The sequence below is a fragment of the Myripristis murdjan genome, chromosome 16 (genome assembly GCF_902150065.1).
Source record: "Myripristis murdjan chromosome 16, fMyrMur1.1, whole genome shotgun sequence".
Lineage (NCBI taxonomy): Eukaryota > Metazoa > Chordata > Actinopteri > Holocentriformes > Holocentridae > Myripristis > Myripristis murdjan.
Genome location: NC_043995.1, coordinates 31,858,734 through 31,880,091, shown reverse-complemented (window position 1 = coordinate 31,880,091; position 21,358 = coordinate 31,858,734). Strand labels below are relative to the sequence as shown.

General features: G+C 40.4%; 2 protein-coding genes across 4 annotated transcripts; one reads left to right on the top strand and one right to left on the bottom strand.

The window, feature by feature from the left end:
* Positions 1-507: 507 nt before the first annotated feature.
* snrnp48 (small nuclear ribonucleoprotein 48 (U11/U12)) lies at positions 508-9,448 on the bottom strand. 2 transcript variants are annotated; one of them, XM_030071772.1, is made up of 9 exons: positions 9,153-9,448; positions 7,671-7,784; positions 6,816-6,876; positions 6,148-6,228; positions 4,239-4,430; positions 3,509-3,630; positions 2,756-2,889; positions 1,252-1,374; positions 508-754 (listed from the first exon to the last, which is right to left on the bottom strand). In XM_030071772.1, exons 1-9 carry the CDS (start codon positions 9,297-9,299, stop codon positions 673-675), a joined length of 1,056 nt encoding a protein of 351 aa, XP_029927632.1. In that variant the 5' UTR covers positions 9,300-9,448; the 3' UTR covers positions 508-672. The 2 variants fall into 2 exon arrangements, with proteins under 2 accessions (XP_029927632.1, XP_029927631.1); XM_030071771.1 differs by having other exon boundaries at positions 508-757; positions 9,153-9,299.
* A 1,238-nt stretch (positions 9,449-10,686) lies between these two features.
* Positions 10,687-18,243, top strand: eaf1 (ELL associated factor 1). 2 transcript variants are annotated; one of them, XM_030071774.1, is made up of 7 exons: positions 10,687-10,964; positions 13,353-13,447; positions 14,715-14,851; positions 15,358-15,530; positions 16,081-16,305; positions 17,634-17,724; positions 17,757-18,243. In XM_030071774.1, the coding sequence occupies exons 1-6, from the start codon at positions 10,862-10,864 to the stop codon at positions 17,681-17,683; spliced, it is 783 nt and encodes a 260-aa protein (XP_029927634.1). In that variant the 5' UTR covers positions 10,687-10,861; the 3' UTR covers positions 17,684-17,724; positions 17,757-18,243. The 2 variants fall into 2 exon arrangements, with proteins under 2 accessions (XP_029927634.1, XP_029927633.1); XM_030071773.1 differs by having other exon boundaries at positions 17,634-18,243.
* Positions 18,244-21,358: the final 3,115 nt, after the last annotated feature.

Below are 21,358 nucleotides of genomic sequence, written 5' to 3'. Positions count from 1 at the left end.
TAGTTTTTTCTTTACTTTTAGGACTTTTCAAGGTTGGATTTTTTTTTCCTTGTAAACTTACAAGTTTAAATCTGAGTTTATTGTCTGAATATTACCCTGCTCCCTCGGCTCCATCAGTTTTTATTTTCCTGTACAACGCCACTAATACACCCTTGAACACACCTCTATCATTAACCTCTGAAACCCTGAAACTGAAAAACTGGAAGATGGCTGCGAGGAGGAAGGAGGAGCCTCTGTCTCAGATGATTTGTGTGAGTCTGGAAAACATAATTACAGCTTCAAACAACTCAAAATATTCCACCGGCTTCGTTATTCTACAGAAAAACCACATAAACCCTGATCAGTATCTGATAAATTGAAGATCTTCCACTAACAGATAACCCAGCCTTCAGGGTGCGATGTTACCAACATTTAATCTGACCCTGAGAGTGGCCAATAAGAAACCCACAGAGTCTGACGTTTACAGCAAAGTGAGGAACACAAACTTCATGTGAACTGGACATCACGCAGGTTCTCAGAACTTTATTAACATTCATGTTCCACACGTTTCCCGTGGCTCCCCGCAGGCGTGTCAATTAAAATGTCATGAATTTCCACAACATAATCCCTGACATTATTCTGTCGAGTCTGGAGGTCAAAACGACCTCAATGCCCTCCGCCGATTCAGCACTATCACTTCTCCTTCTCCTCGTCTTTCTTCTTCTTCTTCTTCTTCTTCCTCTCGCGGTGCCTGTCGTCCGGCGAGCGGGACTCCCTGCTGGGCCACAACACAAACACAAACACGAACTGCTCACCCATATTCATGCAAAATACGAACCTCATTATTATTATTTTTAATTCAGTGTAATGTTGTTGTGGTGTTGTTCTGTAGAAAAGAAAGACAGAAATCTCCCTTCGCCTTCTGGATTATCCTACTGCTGAAACACTCAGTGATGACAGGCAAAAAAAAATCGGAATTTCCCAGGTTAAAATCGTAAATTTACAAGAAAAAAAAAAAACAAACAAATTTATGAGAAAAAAAACTTGAAAATTCTGAGATCATAAAGTGACAGAAAATAATAATTCTTCTTATACTACTGAGTTTTGTAACAAGGACATACTTTTATGTGATTTTAGCCCAGAATCATAATGTTACCATCAGCATCCGGACTCTGAAGAGATATTCAGGGATTTCAAGAATTTCAATAAAAATGTTTATTATATGATATTATGTTTATGATTTACTGCTGTGCGGCAGTGAGCTCCCCTCACCTCCTCTCCTTCTTCTTCTTCCTGCTCTCTCGGTCGGAGCTTCTCTCTCGGCTGCGGCGGCGGCGGCGGCCGTGTGAGCGCTGCGACTCCGAAGAGGCCGAGCGCCGCTCCGCCGACCTCCGCCTGTCAGCCAGATTCACAGCAAAACAAAAACACAGGAATGCTAAGAGCCAGTATTCACGATGTATATCATTTAAAAAAAAAAAAAAAAAAAAAAAAAAAAAACAAAGCTCTGTATGTGCACATGCAATCAACTGGACTGTTTTTAAATATTAAACAGTTCAACCCACTGACACACTGAGGGCTTTCCTCACACCGGTCTTTTCAGGTGTTCGCAGGTTTTAATGTATGTTTTTCTCTGCAGTGTATGAGGGACGAAAAATGACAAAACAATAAATAAATGAATAAATAAATAAATACGCATATAAATATATAAATGCATAAATAATTAAATTAATAAATATTTCTACATTTATTGATTTATTTATTTCTGTTTTTATTCATGCATTTATTTATTTATTTGTGTATTTATACATTTATGCATGCATTTATTTATTTATTTTTACATTTATTTATTTATTTATTTCTACATTTATTTATTCATTTGTGTATTTATATATTTATTTTTACATTTATTATTAAATAAATAATAAATATTTATTATTTATTTAATTATTTATGCATTTATATATTTATATGCGTATTTATTTATTTATTCATTTATTTATTGTTTTGTCATTTTTCGTCCCTCATACAGTGTGCTGAAGTGCACAAACACAATTTGCGTTCTTATTAATCGATTTTTTTAATTCCTGAATCAATATAATTCAAAAAACAAACAAACAAAAAAAATCAATACATCAGAATATCGTGAGATTATCCAATCAGCAGCTTGTCTGGAAATGTTCTTAACAAACTGACTGTATGGACTATTTTATCCCTGTTTTTATTTGGTAACACTTTACAATATCAGTACAACAATTAACATTAGTTAATGTTAGTTAATGCCGTAATGGTTAATTAACTGTTAATTAATGATTATTATGGCATTTACTAATGTTAATAATATCTACAATAACCCTTAAATAACATATAAATTAATACCTTAGCATGAACAGCATTAGTACATGATTCTTAGACACATTAGTTAACGGTTAGTTAACTGTTACTTCATGTTTATTACCTGTTACTTTATGTTTATTACAGCATTAACTAACGTTAATTATTGTACTCTTGTTGTAAAGTGTTACCTTTTATTTTTGTATGGCGCACTAACGATCATATTTATTGTGATTTTGGTGGTTGTATTTAATATTTGTACATGTTTACATACTTCTGCTGTTCTAGGTCTTATCTCTCTGTATTTTATTTATATCTTTATTTATTTTAATACTGTTTTATCATGTTTTATACTCAGCAGCACCGCTCTAAATGAGGAGTTTTCTCTCAGTGGTTGCATTGCAGCTGAGAATCAGTCTTAGTGTGTGTGTGTGTGTCTCTGTACCTGTGTGAGGAGCGTGCTGCCCTCCTGGCCTCCTCCTCCTCTTCCTCCTCTTCCTCCTCCTCCTCCTGCCTCTCCTCATCCCTCCACTGCCTGGCCAGCTCTCCTGAGTGAACCTCGATCACCTCGCGGATCACCTGCAGCGGAGCAGAGAGACCTGCAGCTCACATCATACACTAAAAAAATGTAATTAAAAAAGCCTGTAAAAGAGCGCCATATATGACAACACAGTATTTTTTAACAATACAGTGGTCCCTCGTTTATCGCGGGAGTTACGTTCTAAAAATAACCCGCAATAGGCGAAATCTGCGAAGTAGTCAGCTTTATTTTTTACAATTATTCTAGATGTTTTAAGGCTGTAAAACCCCTCACTACACACTTTATACACTTTTCTCAGACAGGCATTAACATTTTCTCACTTTTCTCTCTTGTTTAAACTCTCAAAATTCAAACCTTCGTAGAAAAATAAGTCCAGTATTATAGAATGAACGCATTCTGTACTGTTCAGGAGACACGGCACGGAGGAGATTGATTGACAATGGTCTACAGTCCCTTAGCCAATCAATGCGCGGGCTCTCCCTTAGTCCCAATACAGCACCTGTTGCACTTTATTTGTAGGTGACTTTATGTCCCTGTGTGTGTTATGTTTCATCCACAGGGGACAAATAAAGTCGGAGTGTGTGTGTGTGTGTCTGTGTGTGTGTGTGTGTGTGTGTGTGTGTGTGTGTTTGTGTGTGAGTGGGCGGAGCCTCGCACCTCGGTGTAGGTCTTCTTGGTGATGTGGACGTTCTTGGCTCGGTAGGACTGACGCCGCCTCTTGTAGTCTCTCATCTCGGCCATCAGCTCCAGGTGGGACTTGGGCTCATTCTGCTGCTCGTCTACACACACACACACACACACACACACACACACACACACACAGAGGAAACAAACTCCATGTTCTTTTGCTTTTGATATTTGGTGACATCACTCATGTGGATGACACTTGTCACATCTGGTGACCACATGACCTTCCCTGTAGCGCCACCCGCAGGCCAAACTGTTGTAACAGTGTTAGTTCTGGGTCTAAGAGATTAAATTTTGTGATGCTGGCTACCCATGTTGGCTGGAGGATGAAACCTGGTGACCCTCTAGCGCCACCAACAGACCCAGCCGGGTATCTGTGTTACAAATAATAATTCTTACTAACATGTTTTTATTTCCACAACTTAAATAAATGTAAGTTGACCACATTTTAAAAACACTTAAGTTAAATTAAAGCTTGTTATTCTGTTTTATTCTGCAGGCGAAGTGAACATAACATGAACACAATGGAAGATAAACATCACACCTGGTAAATAACTAGTTCCTGATTTTTTAAACAAGATAAATAAGATTCCAAAATAAATTTAAAGTTTGTTTATTGAAATCCCTGCACTGAAGTGTTGATGTCTGTGGAAATTATTAATTAGTAACTATTAAAGCAACACAAGCTGACGAGCCTCACCCTTTTTCAGCTTGGCCACCAAATCCACATACAGATCCTCGTTGCTGCCGGCGGTGGCGGCGGCGGCGTCCCTCTGCTGGCTGATGGCGTCGATCACATGATCATACAGAGCCAATCGGTCGGCCACAGTGAGGTCGCACACGGCTCGCTTGTGGCTCTGAGGCACGTCGACCGGCTGGCTGGAGTACTGACCTGCTGGGGCAACACACACTTTACACACTGGGGAACCAACACACACACACACACACACACCTCTGTGGCTCTCTCACACACCTGCCACACTGACTTACATCACAACACTCAATCATTTTAACACAACTCGTGCGTTTCACCTGCTCTCATTATAATTGCAGTGTTTTATGATTCATGTAAAGTCTGATATTCTCCTTTTCTTTTGTTGTGGCTTTTTTTTTCTATCTGGAAGTTCATGTTTTACTGCACGTCTCTTCTGTGCTGGTTTTCTTCTTTGTACACTGACAGACAAAATAAAAAAAAAAAATATGTAAAATTACAAAAAGAAAAGTATTGATTAAGGCCTTCAAGCACTTATCTTTCTGTAAAAAAAAATGTCTGGAAAGCCAAAATAAACTGTAAACGTGCTTGTTTGATGGCTAAAATAAATACTTGGTTGGTATGGTTTAATAGGTGATTTTTTTTATTTATTTATTTTTTGTGTTGTTTTGTTTTGTAGAGTCGCTATAACCTAATTTCCTCTTAGGGATCAATTAAGTATTTTTGTCTCTGATTCTGATATAAATCCCTCTGTAACTGGTTAGAAATGGCTTATACAAACTAAGTTTATCTCTCTGAAACCTGAGAAAATTCACTTGATTTCTTTCAAAAACATGGGAAAAGACTGATTTTTTTTAATTACAAGAAAACTTTATTCATAATTATTTAAATTATACATTCAAAAGTCCAATCACTGATGCTGGATCAATACCAGATTTCGGCTAAATGCTTGTGAAAGGCTGCGCTCAGGCGCTGCTTTAATCCTTTGAAACCTGAATAAAATTCACTTAATCTCTTTAAGGATGATGAGGACACAACCAAAAAGTGAAAGAGTGAAGAGAAACATGACAAGAAATCAAAAATCTGTCCGAATCGGAGTTATGATTCTGACTGAAAATCACCAGATTGCCCAATAATTGTTGTTGTTGTTTTTTTTTTGTTTTTTTTTAAATGGTTACAATATTAAAACTAGCAGGTAAAGAATCTCATAAATCAAATGAAAACACTAAAATAAAAATAAACAAAAAGGGGATTTTGTTATGAGGATCAAATAACACCTTTCAAAATAAACACCCACCCACAGGCTCATGGGTTTCAAGGTTATTCGTATTTATTTTTTACTGATTATTATTATTTAAAGTGTTGTATCACACATGTCTGACAGCATGAGGCCTTTCCCTGTATACGTAAAGGGAAAAGTGTGTGTGTGTGTGTGTGTGTGTGTGTGTGTGTGTGTGTGTGTGAGAGAGAGAGTGTGTTTTTTAAAGGATACACTGTTAAAAGGATACTGCACGTAATCAGGCAAGCCTGAACCAGAGCAGCAGAACTCGTCTGACATACTCACCCCTTCTGCTGGAAACAAAACACACAACACACACATCAGCTGGAGAAAACAGAGGCCTGAGGAGTCTGCAGCTGAACACACACAGCTTACAGAACACTGCCCTCTACCGACATCTAGTGGCATTTCTTTGCAATTGCATCAAGAAAACCCGTTTACACCAAAGGCCACATTTTATTAAAACGGAAACATCCTTTTTCCCAATGCAATGCCAGGCCACCCTGACTTCAGAATGAGTACATAAAATGTGTGTGTGTGTGTGTGTGTGTGTGTATTCGAAGACTACAGCTGTGAGGAAACAGTTCTGTACTAAACTGCTGTGGTGTGACGGCTCACCTTGCCAGAAGACTCCCTCCATCCTCATGAGCGGAGCGGCGGATCTGGCCTGGAGGATCACCTGATGCTGCACGTCCTTCTCTGTGTTGACCGTCCAGAATCACAGACAAACAGAAAAACACACGCTGAGGCTTACTTTGGGTACAGGTGGGCATTATAATCACAATCAGAGACACTTTATCGATCATCAAGGGGAAACTGGTTCAGCTGCAACTGCTCAAATTCTCAAGTGAAGAATTAAATTATAAGCACAAGTGAAATTATAAGAAATAGAAAAATATGTGCATTCGAAATTTGTAAAAATAAATAAATAAATAAAAAAGTGCATTATGTCTAAATATGTGGATTAATCCTACAAGTATATTACAACCATTAATACAGAAATAAGAAATTGTCTTCCTATACACACCTTATATAAACAAGAATATTGCACTGTTGAATTATTGTAAAGTCCTACAGGTATAAATTATCACACAGTTAAATAGTGAAATAAAAAGGTAAACAGTGTTGTTTTCCCTCATCAAAGAGCAGAAAGTCTTCAAGACATCTCCAGAAGAGCTTGTCTGGATCTTCTGAAGTATTTTTTTCTGGAATTGTGATCACAAATATCTAAAAAACAGGATAATAAGCATGGGCTTTTTCTCCCTCCGGTATGAGGAGAAACTCACCCATGGTGAAGCTCCTGACGCTGGTGTTCTCGTAGCAGACGGACGGCTCGCACATCTCGGCCTGCGGGGACACACAGACTGATGAATTCTATTATATTTCATTTTTTAAATATAGTCTCCACTGAAACACAAGGAGATTTGTATTGCAATGTACCAGCTGGGAAATACCACTTTCTGAGGAATGCCTGCGACAGTTTTTAAGAACCAAGCTCTCATAAATGTGTCACAGCTTGCATATTCAGCTGAGACGATACGCTTATCTTCTGCTTTAATACTACTGCAATACTTGGGTAAAGATTCGATATGAACTGTAATTCAATATTATGGTTTATTGTGATTTTTGTTGTTTTGAATTCCCCTCTAGTTTGTGGCTGTAAAGTTTGATTTGGCTGTGATTCTCCTAGAGGTCACCAGAGGTCATTTTAAACCGTGACATCCAGTTTCACTACAATGACATGACTGCTATGGGGGCTCCACTGGAAACGCCAGTCCTTGCCAAAATTTAGCTGAACTTTGGGGTGATATTTATTCCCTTTGCCGACAACCTGGCGTGACATGCTTGTCACCAATGGATTCCTTAGGTCGTCTAGTTTCATATGATGCATATGATCTTTACTTTAAATCAATTCAGTAATAAAAAAGTGAGTATAAGTATCACAAAAAAACTGTGATACGTAAGTGAACTGATTTTTTTTCCCCACCTCTATTGCATATGCATGCAGACTGCTTGGATTTGTATTTAGCAGCCTTGCAATGTCCACACATGCTATTGTGAACATGAATACAAGTGTAACGTGTATGTGTGTGTGTGTGTGTGTGTGTGTGTGTGTGTGTGTGTCAAAGAGAGTGTGTTACCTGTTCCTCAGAGGAGTAGCCCATCTGCCTGAGCCTGCAGGAGGCTTTGTGTCTCTCCAGGCTCCTCAGCGGGACTCTGTGGTCGGGGTTGAAGGGACATGACTGCATCTCATCCTGAAACACAACATGGGGAAAAACAAACAAACAAACAAAAAAACACTTCAGTCATATTAGATAAGAACAGCATCTTTTCTTTGTACAATGCAACTGTCTCTCTGATCACATGACATTAGCATCCAGGAGGTTTCAGGCTCCTGGTCCTCAGATTTGACTTTCATTAAGCCACAAACCCCCCATTTGTCCCGGGACTCGTGCTGGGGCAGCTAAGTGCCTTGCTCAAGGGCACATCAGCCACACTGCGGGGAGGGAAAGCACTGTGCATTCACTCCCAACACCCAAATTTTTCCTGCCGATCTGGTAATTAAACCTGTGGCTTTCAGATGACAAGCCCACTTTTCCAACCCTTAAGCCTCAGCTGCATAAACTGTTTAGATGTGACAGCTGACCACTAATGAATACATTCAAACCAGAGAAATCACACATATTTATTTTTATGTGGCAAGTCATAATGAATTAAACTACAGCAGAATTATACCTAAACTATCCCTCTTTGTGCTGAGGAGCCCTTTGAAATCCACTGATCTGAATCAAGTGGTGACCAGCAAATGTTTGGGGTTTTTACTCGATGAATATCTACAACTCAACTTTATTGATACAGCACCCCTCATGCAACATACACAAATAAAAAATAGCATACACTAAAACTTACAACAATAATAAACTGTAAAATATTAAAAACAAATAAATGAGCGACAGTAAAGATAGATAGATAGATAGATAGATAGATAGATAGATATACTTTATTGATCCCAACCAGGGAAATTCTGGTGTTCCAGCAGCAACAGTAGAAACATACAATAAAGTTAACTAAAAAAAGAATAAAGGCTAAAAATATACAATAAAGACTATAAAGACTAAAGACTCAAAAAATACAATAAGGGCTAACCTAAGGAAAGGAGATACGAGATGTGAAAATATACATATGGAATGAGTATGACAATATACAGATGGAGCTGAAGTATATACATGATTGTAATAATAAAAAAAATTTAAAAAAATAATAAAAATAATAAAATAAAAGCACAAGAATGCATGAATGAATAAATAAATAAATAAATAAATAAACAAACAATGATTCAACTGGAAAACTAAGGCTGTATCATTACTCCAAAATAAAATAAAAACAAATTCATAATTTACTGAAATTTTACTGTTTGGTTGCAGCAGCTGTCTGGGCTTTTTGCTAACAGGCTAGCGTCTAACAGATTTTCATTGTTAATAAACGTGTGGTAACAACAAGAAAATAAAGGAGAACCCCCATAACTCCTAGATACGCCCTTTTTGGTCATCCGAACATTAAATTCAGCACAGATAAAGACAAAAACAGTGTAGAAAGTGGTGTTTTTGTCGCAGGTTCGGTACCTGCGCGGCGCCGCGGTGATCCGGCGTCCAGCCCAGCGTCCGGAAAACCTCATTTATTCGCTTCTGGCAGTTTTCTGTGAACTCCGTCAGCTCTTTCAGGCGCTCCAGTCGATCCTGCACAGAGTCTGCTCCCAAAACATCTGACATTTTTGTGTGTTTTTCAACCAAAATCAGGGCAAAATCGAGACAGAAACGCACTACAACATTTCTCTTTATGCCGCTTCCTGCTACGCTGCCGCTTCTTCTTCTTCGTTGTTTTTCCTGGCGGTTATCAAAGCAGCTACAGGCGCACTACCGCCACCAACTGGACTTACTTTAAAAAAGTTAATTATGTGATTTTATATTTTCTTCCCTGCCTTCAGTAAAAGCGCCTACAGCTAAACGTTATTGTGTTTTTCCTCGCTGGGTGGAATTAATAATTTATGATTTTTTTCGTGATGTACGCCGGTCAGGGTTGCCAAGTCCGCGTTTTTTCCGCCAAATCGGGCTACTTTTTAAGTGTTGCCGCGCGTAACAAATTTTGTCCGCGGGTTGGGCTTGAGCAGACATGAATAAAGATTCATATTTTGAATGACCAATGTTTATACCCAAATCCTGTCAAACTGACTCCGGGCCAGATCAGCATATAAACTATCCACATATGTCACCTGCTCCACAGACAAATAATATGCCAATGCTGTGTGAGGCCACTCAGCACATGACCAATCACATCATCAGCACCACTCAGCTGAAGTAAGGTATCCCGTATTATATTTTAAGTTCTGATATACTGTAAATTAAATAGGTGAAAGAACTGTTTCGGGAAATTGCCTTTAATGTTTATGTTAGTTAGTTAGTTAGTTAGATACTTTATTCATTCCGAAGGAAATTCACAGTTTCCAGCAGTATCCACAGAGTACAAGATTAAGTAAATCAAAAATAAAGAATAAGTAAATCAAAAATAAAGAATAAAGATGACCCTCGAGATCTAAAGATCTAAGTACCAATGTGCAAAAAAACAATGTGCAAAAAAACCAATAAAACCAGTGTGCATCGATGTATACAATGTATTTACAGTATAAACAGATGATAAATAAATAAATAACGCCCAGATGATAAATAGATGATAAAAAGCCAATAAAACCAGTGTGCATCGATGTATACAATGTGCAGAGATGTGGGCAATGTCCAAGTATAAACAGATGATAAATAAATAGCAGCAGCAATATATACTCTATAAGCGAGGATAAAAAATACAATATGAACAGTTTAAACAGCAGGGGAACAACACGCCTGGGTTGGGAACAACACGCTCCGACGGTGGTGTTATTTTATAGATATTATAGTGCATTTTGCAGTTATAGCAACGCTGTTGGACTTTAAAAGCAACATATATGGATTTTTATGGGCATATTTTGAGTTCTGGTATTGGGCTGATTTTTGGGCCCTTTTTATACCAGGTTGGGCTGGTTTTGAATTGCTGTTTGGCTGCTTTTGTCTCACAGATCTGGCAACCCTGACGCCGGTCATATTTGACAGCGGGACCAAAACAAGCGGAAGAGGAGTGGCGCAGTGACGAATGGCTTGTTTTGCTAAAGGTTAGCCAGCAGGCTAACTTCACCCCAACACTTTGGCTTGTTTTTATCTTGTCCCCCCGCGTCAGCCAGCCGCTCTTTCCTCTGGATGTTTCAGGTAAATGTGAAGGTGTAGCCGCTGGAGCCTCCGCAGCCATGAACGGGAGCAGCAACCCGCTGCTGGACAAAGAGGAGCATGTGCTGAAGCTGGGGGAGAGCTTCGAGAAGAGGCCCCGCTCCTCCTTCCACACCATCCGATGTGAGTCTGAGCCGCTCAAACCTCCGCACACCGCCGGAGAAACTCACACACACACCGCCGGAGAAACTCACACACACCGCCGGAGAAACTCACACACACCGCCGGGGAAACTCACACACACCGCCGGAGAAACTCACACACACACCGCCGGAGAAACTCACACAAGCCGCCGCAGAAACTCACACTCACCGCCGGAGAAACTCACACACACACCGCCGGAGAAACTCACACACACCGCCGCAGAAACTCACACACACCGCCGGAGAAACTCACACACACCGCCGGAGAAACTCACACACACCGCCGGAGAAACTCACACACACCGCCGGAGAAACTCACACACACCGCCGGAGAAACTCACACACACCGCCGGAGAAACTCACACACACCGCCGCTGAGGCTTCATTTAGCCTCCCCACATGGAAACCCTGCTTTCTAACCCTAACCAGCTCAACTTGTTATCCGCATGTTTTCATGAGTCTGGGCGGCCGGTCAGGAGTTATAACCGGATTAATTTAAAGATTAATTAATGAACCTGATTTTTACAGCAGATTTCCAAAACCAGTGCGAAAACAACAACAGCCCAGACTCACAAAACCAGTCAGTAACAGGGTTTCAAAGGGGCAAAAAAATTCCGGAAACTTTCCATGGGAAGTTAAACTGAGGAGTTTTGGAAATTTTGTTTTGTCAGAATCAGAAAGATCTTTATTGCCAAGTTTTCACAAACAAGGAATTTGACTTTGGGTTAAGGTGCGTCGTATAAATAAATAACACACAATAAAAGGATTGGGAAAAATAAAAATTAAATTTACAAAATTTACAATTCAAATATTGCACTGTAGAGTGGTGAGTATGTGTGAGTAGGACTTTAATCAATTCTTTCATTAAATAACAAAAAACTTGAGTGTTAACTAAAATAAACGTATTTCTTTTCTCTTGGTTTCTGCATTTTCCCATCAGTTCTTTATGACTGATCAGCTGATGCTTGATAAACACATAGAAACAGTCTACATGAATAGATGAAGCCTCTTGAACAGCTGCTGTACAGACACATTTTGATTTGTTTTTTGTCAGTCAAACTTTAATACCCAGTGATGTCATTAAAACTAACTTGGCTGCATGCAGTCTGTGAGCTCAGATGTAGTCATGTGGCCTCAGTGCACGACTCTAGAAATGATCTTTGCATGTAATGGAGGAATACAGAGTACAGGGAAGAACTTCAACTGGATTTTTAACCAGTAGAATAGAATAGAATAGATTTATTGTCATTATACATGTTCATGGTACAGCGAAATTTAAAGTGCAATCCTTCCCAAAGTGCCCCAGAAGATAAAATCAGTATACAATATTATTCTGCAAGATTCTTTTTTTCTCCAACTACATTTAAGTTCCCTCTTATAGGCTGACCTACAATTTTGCAAATTTCCACTTTATTGTCGTCAGTTCCCATATGTTCCTGTTAATTCCCATGGAAGGTTTCCAACTGTGAAAATTCCTAGCATTTTCCAGCCTTAGTCAGTTATAACAGGAAATAAGAACTACAGCACCACCAGTCTACAATAAAGTGAAAATTAGGACACAATAAAACACAGTAAATAAAATTAAAACGGTGTGATATGAGAAAAGGAAGGCCAGTCTGTAAAAGTTACTAATCAATTCACTTAGGTATCGTGATTTTTTTTTTTTAATCAGTGTTTTCTGAATCCTCCTCTAGTTTGCGTCTGTAAAGTTTGATGAGGCCGTGATTCTCCTAGAGGTCACTAGAGGTCATTTTCTCCAGCGACGTCCAGTTGGACAAAAGTCTCTGCCTGCAGTGAAATGGCTGCTATGGGGGCCAACATCATCACACAGGAATCAAATGTGGCTCATTGAATCCACAAGAGTCTCAGCTTTCCAGTCAAAGCCAACTGATGCAGCTCCAAGACTGTTTAGGCCCCAGTCTGCACACACACACCATTTTACAACAGGCCACAAGAACACATGTGGACTGCAGGCTTTGGGGCCCAAACTGCATGGGATTAGCAGAAGGTGGGCGTGTCTGCAAAGGGGAGAGCTGTGGCTGCCCAGAGAACTCATTTTCATTCACACATCTGGATTTATATCAAGATATCTGGAAGTATTTATATACATGTGGTCAAACTACTTATTTTAGCCTCATCTCTCTGGTCCCTGAATTGTGCAATTGTCTGTTTTTAAAGTTTGTGTGCCTCTGTGTGTTGTGCATGTTTGGTTTGACTGTTTGGTACTTGGCCTGTGCTCAAGCCCCTCGAAGGTTTAGTTTTTTTTTTTTAATTCTTCTGCATGTTTCTCTATTTTTATGCCTTTTCCCTTGTTCCTTTGTTTATTCACTGCCCAGTTCATATCTAACCGGTGGTTTCTCTTTCGCAGATGACTTCAAACCAGCGTCTATCGACACGAGCTGTGAGGGAGAGCTGCAAGTCGGAAAGGGGGATGAAGTTACCATAACGTTACCTCACATTCCAGTAAGACCGCCTGCTCCTTGTCCTCCCAGAGGGTTAAATGTTTGACTCATTAACCTGGAAGAAGCATTGTGAAATGATAGTTAGGAGTCTTTACCATATGGCTGTGTTTGCTGCCCTGTGTGGGTGATACAGTACCTCCACCAATATGTCTGCATATTCTCATTCGTCCAGGTCATAGGCATCTCAAGGAAACTGAATCAGGTCAACAGGACTTAGTTTTAGGAGTCTTAGGAAGACGTTTTTCCCCTTCTCCAAATTTCCTTGAGTTACATCCACCTGGTGTGGTCGAGTTTGGTTGGCTCGTTCTCAGTCAGGAGAACCAACACGATGCAGTTATGAAGATCTGCCAGTTCACCCAAAGTTAATCTCACCCTCCTTCCACCAGTCAGTCTGAAAAAATAAGCAAGTCTTCCTTGGCCCATAAATAATCTTTCGTCCAGTTTTCATTCAAAATCATTTCATCTTTCATAACGTCTTGAAAGATCCTGCTAACAAACAGACAAACAGGTGGAGTGGGGTGAAACACATGACCACCCATCCTGCTCGGTTCAGGTGGAGGTAACTCAGTGGATGCAGACCAGAAAACAACATGATTTCAAGTGGTGATGCAAAGCTGGAAAATTTGTTTTGAAGGATGCACAAAAGCAGGTTTGTTATCAACGCTCCTTCCCGCCTCCCTGGCTTCCAAACTCCTGGGACTGTTTTTCTGCTGCATCCCTGCATGTTGTTTTCTGGTCTGAATGCACTTCATTCATTTTGAAGCAGCACAGTCCCGGTGAAGCTCTCGTGCGTGGATGTATTGCACTCACATAGAGCAGCAAATACCATAAATACTGTATACTGGGTGTTGCCAACAACTTCACAATACGATACATCTCACGATACACATTGATAATGAATGTTGACCGTGACTCTCACAGAACGCAGTACACCAGCTCTTTAGTATAAACTGTGTGTTGGTCAAACAGAACAAGAACAATTAAAGCTCACAGAGATCTCAAAAGTGAAGTAAAAAAATCTGTTTAACCTCAAGATTTTGAAAGCAAATTACTTTTATTTTAACTTACAGTGGTCTTTTCTGTTTTCTCTTATGCCTTGGTCTGTATTCTCTCGTCTTCACGTTCACATCCTGCATGTTGCACGACTCGTGTCCAGATCCACAGATTACAAGATTAAATAAATAAAATAAATAAATAAATAAATAAAATAAATAAACAACGCAGCACATCTGATGTTTTGCATGCGCTGTGGTGTGTTTTCCTGTCAGGGCTCCACGCCGCCCATGACCGTGTTCAAAGGGAACAAGCGGCCGTACCAGAAGGACTGTGTGCTCATCATCAACCACGACACCGGCGAGTTCGTCCTGGAGAAGCTGAGCAGCAGCATCCAGGTCAAGAAAACCAGGTGAGAGGTCAGAGGTCACCCACCAGGACACAACATGGAGGAGACTCTGTCCTACAACATGGATTGTAATTTGAAGCTACTTAAGGGGAAATTTAAGGGAAAAGCAGATCTCTAGAAGTTAAACTGTTTTCATTTTGTCAGCCAGGAATTTACTTACCGACCTTTTTTAAAAGTTCCTTAATTTGTTTTTGACTTTGCACTTTCTGTTCTGTAAGAATTGGTGTCTTTGTAAATGTTTGATCTGCCATGTTGCAGCCGAACTCTTCATTTCTCTCCATGTTGGTATGACGGAGCTGCATCTCATCATTAATGAGCCTCATGCAGTTTGTTTGGCCTCCCCATGGCCTCCTCAGGCCTCCCCATGGCCTCCTCAGGCCTCCTCAGGCCTCCTCATGGCCTCCTCATGGCCTCCCCATGGCCTCCTCAGGCCTCCTCAGGTCTCCTCAGGCCTCCTCAGGCCCGGTGGCGGTCCCAGAGGGCTGATGGCGTGTCTCTGTGTGTCTCAGGGCGGAGGGCAGCAGTAAGATTCAGGCGAGGATCGAGCAGCAGTCGGTTCGGTCCAGCCAGCCCGGCTCTCAGTTCCGGGCCCCCACCAAGCCCGGGGCCGGGGCCAAAACCTCCCCCTCGCCCTCCAAGGACAACCCGTCTCCTGAGCCGCAGCTCGATGACATCAAGAGAGGTGAGGAGGCGGAGCGAGCGCCCTCCCAGCCTGGGACACACACTGTGATGATGTGTGTAATGTGAAGAGAAATAGAAACAGAAACATGAATGGAAAAACAGTCTGGTAATCTGACAGCAGCTGACTTTGAAAGAGGAGAAAATGGCTCTCTGCTTACTGCAAGAGTTGTAAATCACAGGAAGCCGTGTTTTATTCAAATTAAATTATCAAATTGCAGACATGCCCACCTTCTGTTAATCCCATGCAGTTTGGGCCACAAACCTTTGGGTTTTTCCGGCTCCTTCTCAGACTGAGGAAAACATTTGAAGACAAAACTTTGGGCTCTGATCGCTTCCTATCAGACTTTGGCTTTCCCTTTACACTTTATTGACTAAATGATTGATTAATGAGTTAATCAGAAAAGCAATTGGTGGCTTAATCTACAATGAAAATACAGATTATTTGAAGTCCCTGTGTGATGTCATTTTATATTACACACACGTTGTGATTCCACTGTTTGGATTGCTGGTGTTTAATCTGAGCTCTGCTGCCCCCTGCTGTCTGCTGGCAGAGCTGCGGGCCGAGGTGGAGGTCATCGAGCAGATGAGCAGCAGCGGCAGCAGCAGCTCCTCCGACTCGGCCAGCGCCTCGGGCAGCGGCGACGACAGCTCCAGCAGCGACGGCGAGCACGACGCCGCCCCGCCGCCGCATAGCCAGGCGTCCCCGAACCGCCACCCCATCGCCAACGGAGCGGCCGAGCGGCAGCAGGGCAACAACCAGCTCATGAACACACTCCGTGAGTATCACAGGGTTACTGACTGTTTCCAGAGACAGAAGCACGCTTTTATTTTGAAGGGATAAGGTGGATGAGAGAGGATGTTTACAGATTTGTTTTATTGGTTGAAGTTTTAGTTTACAGGATGCTTTAGTGTGCAGGATGATGTCACTGGTTAAGAGCATCTGTTTTACAGGAAGTAGAGGTCATGTGAGGTCATTTCACGGGGACTTTAACTTTGTCAATATGGCGGAAAAAATCACATTTTCTGTTTTAAAGGTGCACAATGCAAAACAAGGTGATGAGGGTTGACTGAAGTGAGGACCTTCAGACTGACAAAATGTGGAATAACCATGTTTTTCTGGTTAATATGTCAGAGTTGCATGCTCACAGTCCTCGTCAGCTTTGCCCAACATGTGTTTGAAGCATCTCCGTTAGTATGGCTCATCAAGCCGATTTAAATTTCCAACAACAAGATGCAAAGCAGGGCTGGGATAATACATCAGAATTCATTACACCGTGGTCTATGTGTGGGATATGTGGCTAAAACCATGTATTGGACACGCAGTTTGGCTCAACTTCAGCCAGCGGTCTAAACTCATCCATTACTCGACATGTAACCATAGCAACCAGAAGATGAGGAAAGACCCGAAAGGAGAAGACACCACACCAGTTTTTCATGTTTTCTCCTTGTTCCTTCACATTAATGGTAAATGACTGTGGTGTAAGCGGGATAATGCAGACTGGGCCGATTATCCCTTAATTATATTGTGATGAAAATTTTGAAGATGAATCATGATACGAGTGAGGGGTGTAAATCACAAGCTCCATCACGATACGATATTATATTGATTCTTTGTGCCGATATTACGAAATCGGCCACGATGCGATTTTGATTCCATTTGATCCAGGGGCCTGCAGACGATATCAGACGAAGCCATATCCTCATTACTGTGCGTCACAAAACGAGTAAAATATGGATTCCAAAGGATTTCCACACAGCCGACCTATTTCCTCCTCCTCTTTGTCTGTATCTTTGACGTTTGACGTTTTCCAGCACGGCGCTGGTTAGCAGCTGTGCCGTGAGAATTTCAAAATAAGGGCGGCGTGATCTGTAAGATGAAAATGATGATCGACGGTCGCACTTTGCATCGATCCCACTGCATCGCCGAACGTTACACCCAGAATATGAGCTGTGTTTTATTCTGCTCTTGTGAATGAAGCCGCTCACCTGGTATCATGTCACATTGTCGGGTTTATATTATTATTATTATTATGCAGTTTGTAAATAAATTCAGGGTTCAGGAAAAAAAATGTTCCGACATGTTTTGTGCTTCTGGTTTTCACAGGAAATGATCTTCAGCTCAGCGAGTCGGGCAGCGACAGCGACGACGACTGAACGCCCTGCTGGTCGGCCTCTCTCTCCCTCTCTCTCTCTCTCCCTCTCTCTCCCTCTCTCTCCCTCTCTCTCCCTCTCTCGCTCTCGTTCCCTTGCCGTGGTAGCCGACCCCAGCTTGGTTTGACTGTATTTTTATTATTATTATTATTATCATTATTATTATTTTAGTATTCCCTGAAAGAAAGCTGGCCAGCGTGCAGTTTTAAGAGTGTATTTTTATTAGATGTATATTTTGTTTTGTATATCAAAACTTTACCAAAAAAAAAAACAAAAAAAAAAAAACAGCAACTTTTAAATATGAGAGGTTTGGAAGATTCTATAATAGAGTGCACATACATATTTTCTGTACTTAGAGCAGCTAGTTTTATGGACTCGTACCGCGCGCCGTCTGTTTGGGTTGTGTCTTTATGGGAGGATGAGGAGGAGATGGGATTTTAAAAAAAAAAAAAAAAAAAAAAAAGGTAGATCTTCTCGTCCTTTCTGCTCATCTCATGTGTATCAGAGTTTCTCCGTGTCGTGGTTTTATCAGTTGAACAGACAGAAATCACATCGCTTCGCCCCGTTTGAGCCCTTTAACGATGAACAACAAATAAAAAAAGAAAAAGCCAGGAGGTGTAAAAATACAGCAAACTGTCTTTATCGGTGAGTGTGTCTTCTGCCTTTTCTGTATCGAGTGTGTGTGTGTGTGTGTGTGTGTGTGTGTGTGTGTGTGTGTGTGTGTGTGTGTGTGTGTGTGTGTGTGTGTGTGTGTGTGTGTGTGTGTGTGTGTGTGTGTGTGTGTGTTGAGAAATGTTCAGAGCACGAAACACAAACTGATAAGGAGACGGACGATCAGCTGCACTCCATGCCTTCCTGTTTCTGCTGTTTATTTCTTGTTCATTGGGTTTGTCCGTATCCTGCACTGCAAAAACGCAAAATCTTACCAAGATTATTTGTCTTATTTCAAGTCAAAAATGTCTTATTTCTAGTCAAAATATCTCATTACACTTAAAATAAGACATGATCACCTCAGAAGTAAATTGTTTTTAGATAATTTTCACTTGTTTCAAGTGAAAATTTACTTGAAACAAGTGAAAATTTGCTTGTTTCATTGGCAAAATTTGCCAGTGGAAAAAGTGAAAATTCACTTGAAATAAGTGAAAATTAGCTAGAAACAAGAAACAAATTTTGCCAATGAAACAAGCAAATTTTCACTTGAAACAAGAGACAATTGTCTAAAAACATGTTACTTCTGAGGTGATCATGTCTTATTTTAAGTGTAATGAGATATTTTGACTAGGAATAAGACATTTTTGACTTGAAATAAGACAAATAATCTTGGTAAGATTTTGAGTTTTTGCAGTGTGGTTGGCCTTGAACGCAGCATCAAGCTCCTGTCAGAGGAGCCAGGTGTGTCTGGTTAAAGGGGAATTCCACCAAAAGTCAAAGCAACCAGCTGTTTGTCTGTAATGTCTGTGATTCGTGCATTTTAAAGCGACATGACAGTTTAGTAAAACATCTGCTCGCGTGTGTTCCTGAGCTCAGGATCGGTCTGAACTCTGTTTCCACCGAGCTGCTTTTCACCTCCTCGTTCTCTCAGAACACAGCTCTCACTAAAACATGAACACGTTACAAGCACAACTCAAAGAGGATCACGTAAGGAAGAGGTGCTTGAATTGTTTTTGTTTTTTTTTTTAACTGACCGATTAATTTTCATAACATAATGTTATGTTTGAATGAGAAAGTCGATCCAGAACATAGGATCTACTTTCTTTCTCCTCCAAACAAGTTGAAGATTCAGCATTCAGCCTTAAAAAAAAAAAAAAAATTGCCCACCTCTTATACATAATTTAGGTAGGAGTGTGTTTTTCAGAGCTGTTTTATGAACTCATATGAAGGGTTAGGTGAAAAACAGGAAAAGTGGTAGGAGATAGACTTAGACTTATATTTGAGCTCAAGATGATATACAAGCAGAGATTTTACCAAACGTCCATGTTGCTTGAAGAGGATGACATCATGACATGTCATGACACTGCTGGAGCTGTTCTGGTGGATTCTCTCTTTATCGCAGCTTTGGCTCAACGCTCAGCTGTTTTCAGGATCTCTCACCTGTGGCTTTTCCTCAGGTGGACGGGTGAACGCAGGCGAAGCACTTCAGCCGTCGTCACTTTTCTCACCGTGTTCATGTCGCCGGTGCCATTTTTCAAACAGCGTTATTAATTCAAGTCTCCTCACAGCTTCGCTAGCCGCTATGCAGAGAACACTAATTGTTCAAAACTGGGAAGGACATTCACCTCGTTGATTTCACCGGTGCAAGAAAGAAGGAATTTTACATTTTGACTTGAGACGGGGGCAGGAGTCTTAAGAAGGGGATCTTAATGTTTTGTGTGTGAAGTCCAAACAGCTCCATTTCAAAATGTTATATATCCATTTATAAAAAAAAAACAAAAAAACAATCATTACCTAAAGATCACCAGTCAGTTGTTCCAGTGCAGAGGATTCGTCTGAGGAGTTTTAGTTTGAAAACGGTCATTATTGAGTTAAATATCAGAGGATATCTCAGTTTGGAGGCAGACTTTTCTCGTAACACCCCGACTGTCCCGATGCCTTACAGCATTTTAGCCTCTAAATCCACATGAATGTCTTGTTCTCAGAAAATACCAAAGAGTTTAACTTTCCCGCGTTTACAGGCGACAGACATTAACTCAGCGAGTGTTGCATCCTGTCAGTGTATTATTATGTTTTGTATCCAACTCTGTTTATGTGCATCAAACTCATCACATCCCGGGGGCTTGGCTTTATCTCCCTCATCACTCCCTGGTGTTGGTGAATATCGTTTGGTGTTAGTGGCTCAGTATTATCATTTTTATGCAACAGAACAGCCTGACTCCTAAAACATACCTGAAGAGTTTTATTCCAAAATGAGATATCACATCCATACAGTGTTAGCATGTTAGTTTGCCGATGTAGTTTATTCCAGTAAAAGCAGAGTTTCAGGAGCGGCAGTCTGTATAAAAACTGCCTCGAGGAGCTGTTCTTGGTTTTAGTGTCTGCCTGTTTAAAATAAATAAATGCTGTTACAGAGGGTTTTCAAATGGGGGAAACACTGAACAATCATCATTATGGACAATTTGTCTGAATTCTCTGGTGCAGAAATAGTTGAATCATAAAAAAACAGCACAAAATATCATCCGTTGTTGGCTTCGGTCCAGGCACTGCAAAAACTCAAAATCTTACCAAGATTATTTGTCTTATTTCTAGTCAAAATATCTCATTTCACTTAAAATAAGACATGATCACCTCAGAAGTAACTTGTTTTTAGACAATTTTCACTTGAAACAAGTGAAAATTCACTTGAAACAAGTGAAAATTTGCTTGTTTCATTGGCAAAATTTGCCAGTGGAAAAAGTGAAAATTCACTTGAAATAAGTGAAAATTAGCTAGAAACAAGAAACAAATTTTGCCAATGAAACAAGCAAATTTTCACTTGAAACAAGAGACAATTGTCTAAAAACAAGTTACTTCTGAGGTGATCATGTCTTATTTTAAGTGTAATGAGATATTTTGACTAGTCATAAGACATTTTTGACTTGAAATAAGACAAATAATCTTGGTAAGATTTTGAGTTTTTGCAGTGGAAATATTGGTGTCAGTCTTCAACAATTTTAATGTCTATCTAACCACAAACATGCAGTG

Excerpts from the sequence above, each read along its gene's own strand:
- snrnp48 (XM_030071771.1), bottom strand. The coding sequence starts at position 9,299 with ATGTCAGATGTTTTGGGAGCAGACTCTGTGCAGGATCGACTGGAGCGC. Across the intron at positions 6,877-7,670 it reads GCTACTCCTCTGAGGAACAG|GCCGAGATGTGCGAGCCGTC; the intron begins GTAACACACTCT and ends GTGTCCCCGCAG. Across the intron at positions 2,890-3,508 it reads CCAAGAAGACCTACACCGAG|GTGATCCGCGAGGTGATCGA; the intron begins GTGCGAGGCTCC and ends GCTCCGCTGCAG.
- eaf1 (XM_030071774.1), top strand. The coding sequence starts at position 10,862 with ATGAACGGGAGCAGCAACCCGCTGCTGGACAAAGAGGAGCATGTGCTG. Across the intron at positions 14,852-15,357 it reads ATCCAGGTCAAGAAAACCAG|GGCGGAGGGCAGCAGTAAGA; the intron begins GTGAGAGGTCAG and ends TGTGTGTCTCAG. Across the intron at positions 15,531-16,080 it reads GCTCGATGACATCAAGAGAG|AGCTGCGGGCCGAGGTGGAG; the intron begins GTGAGGAGGCGG and ends GTCTGCTGGCAG.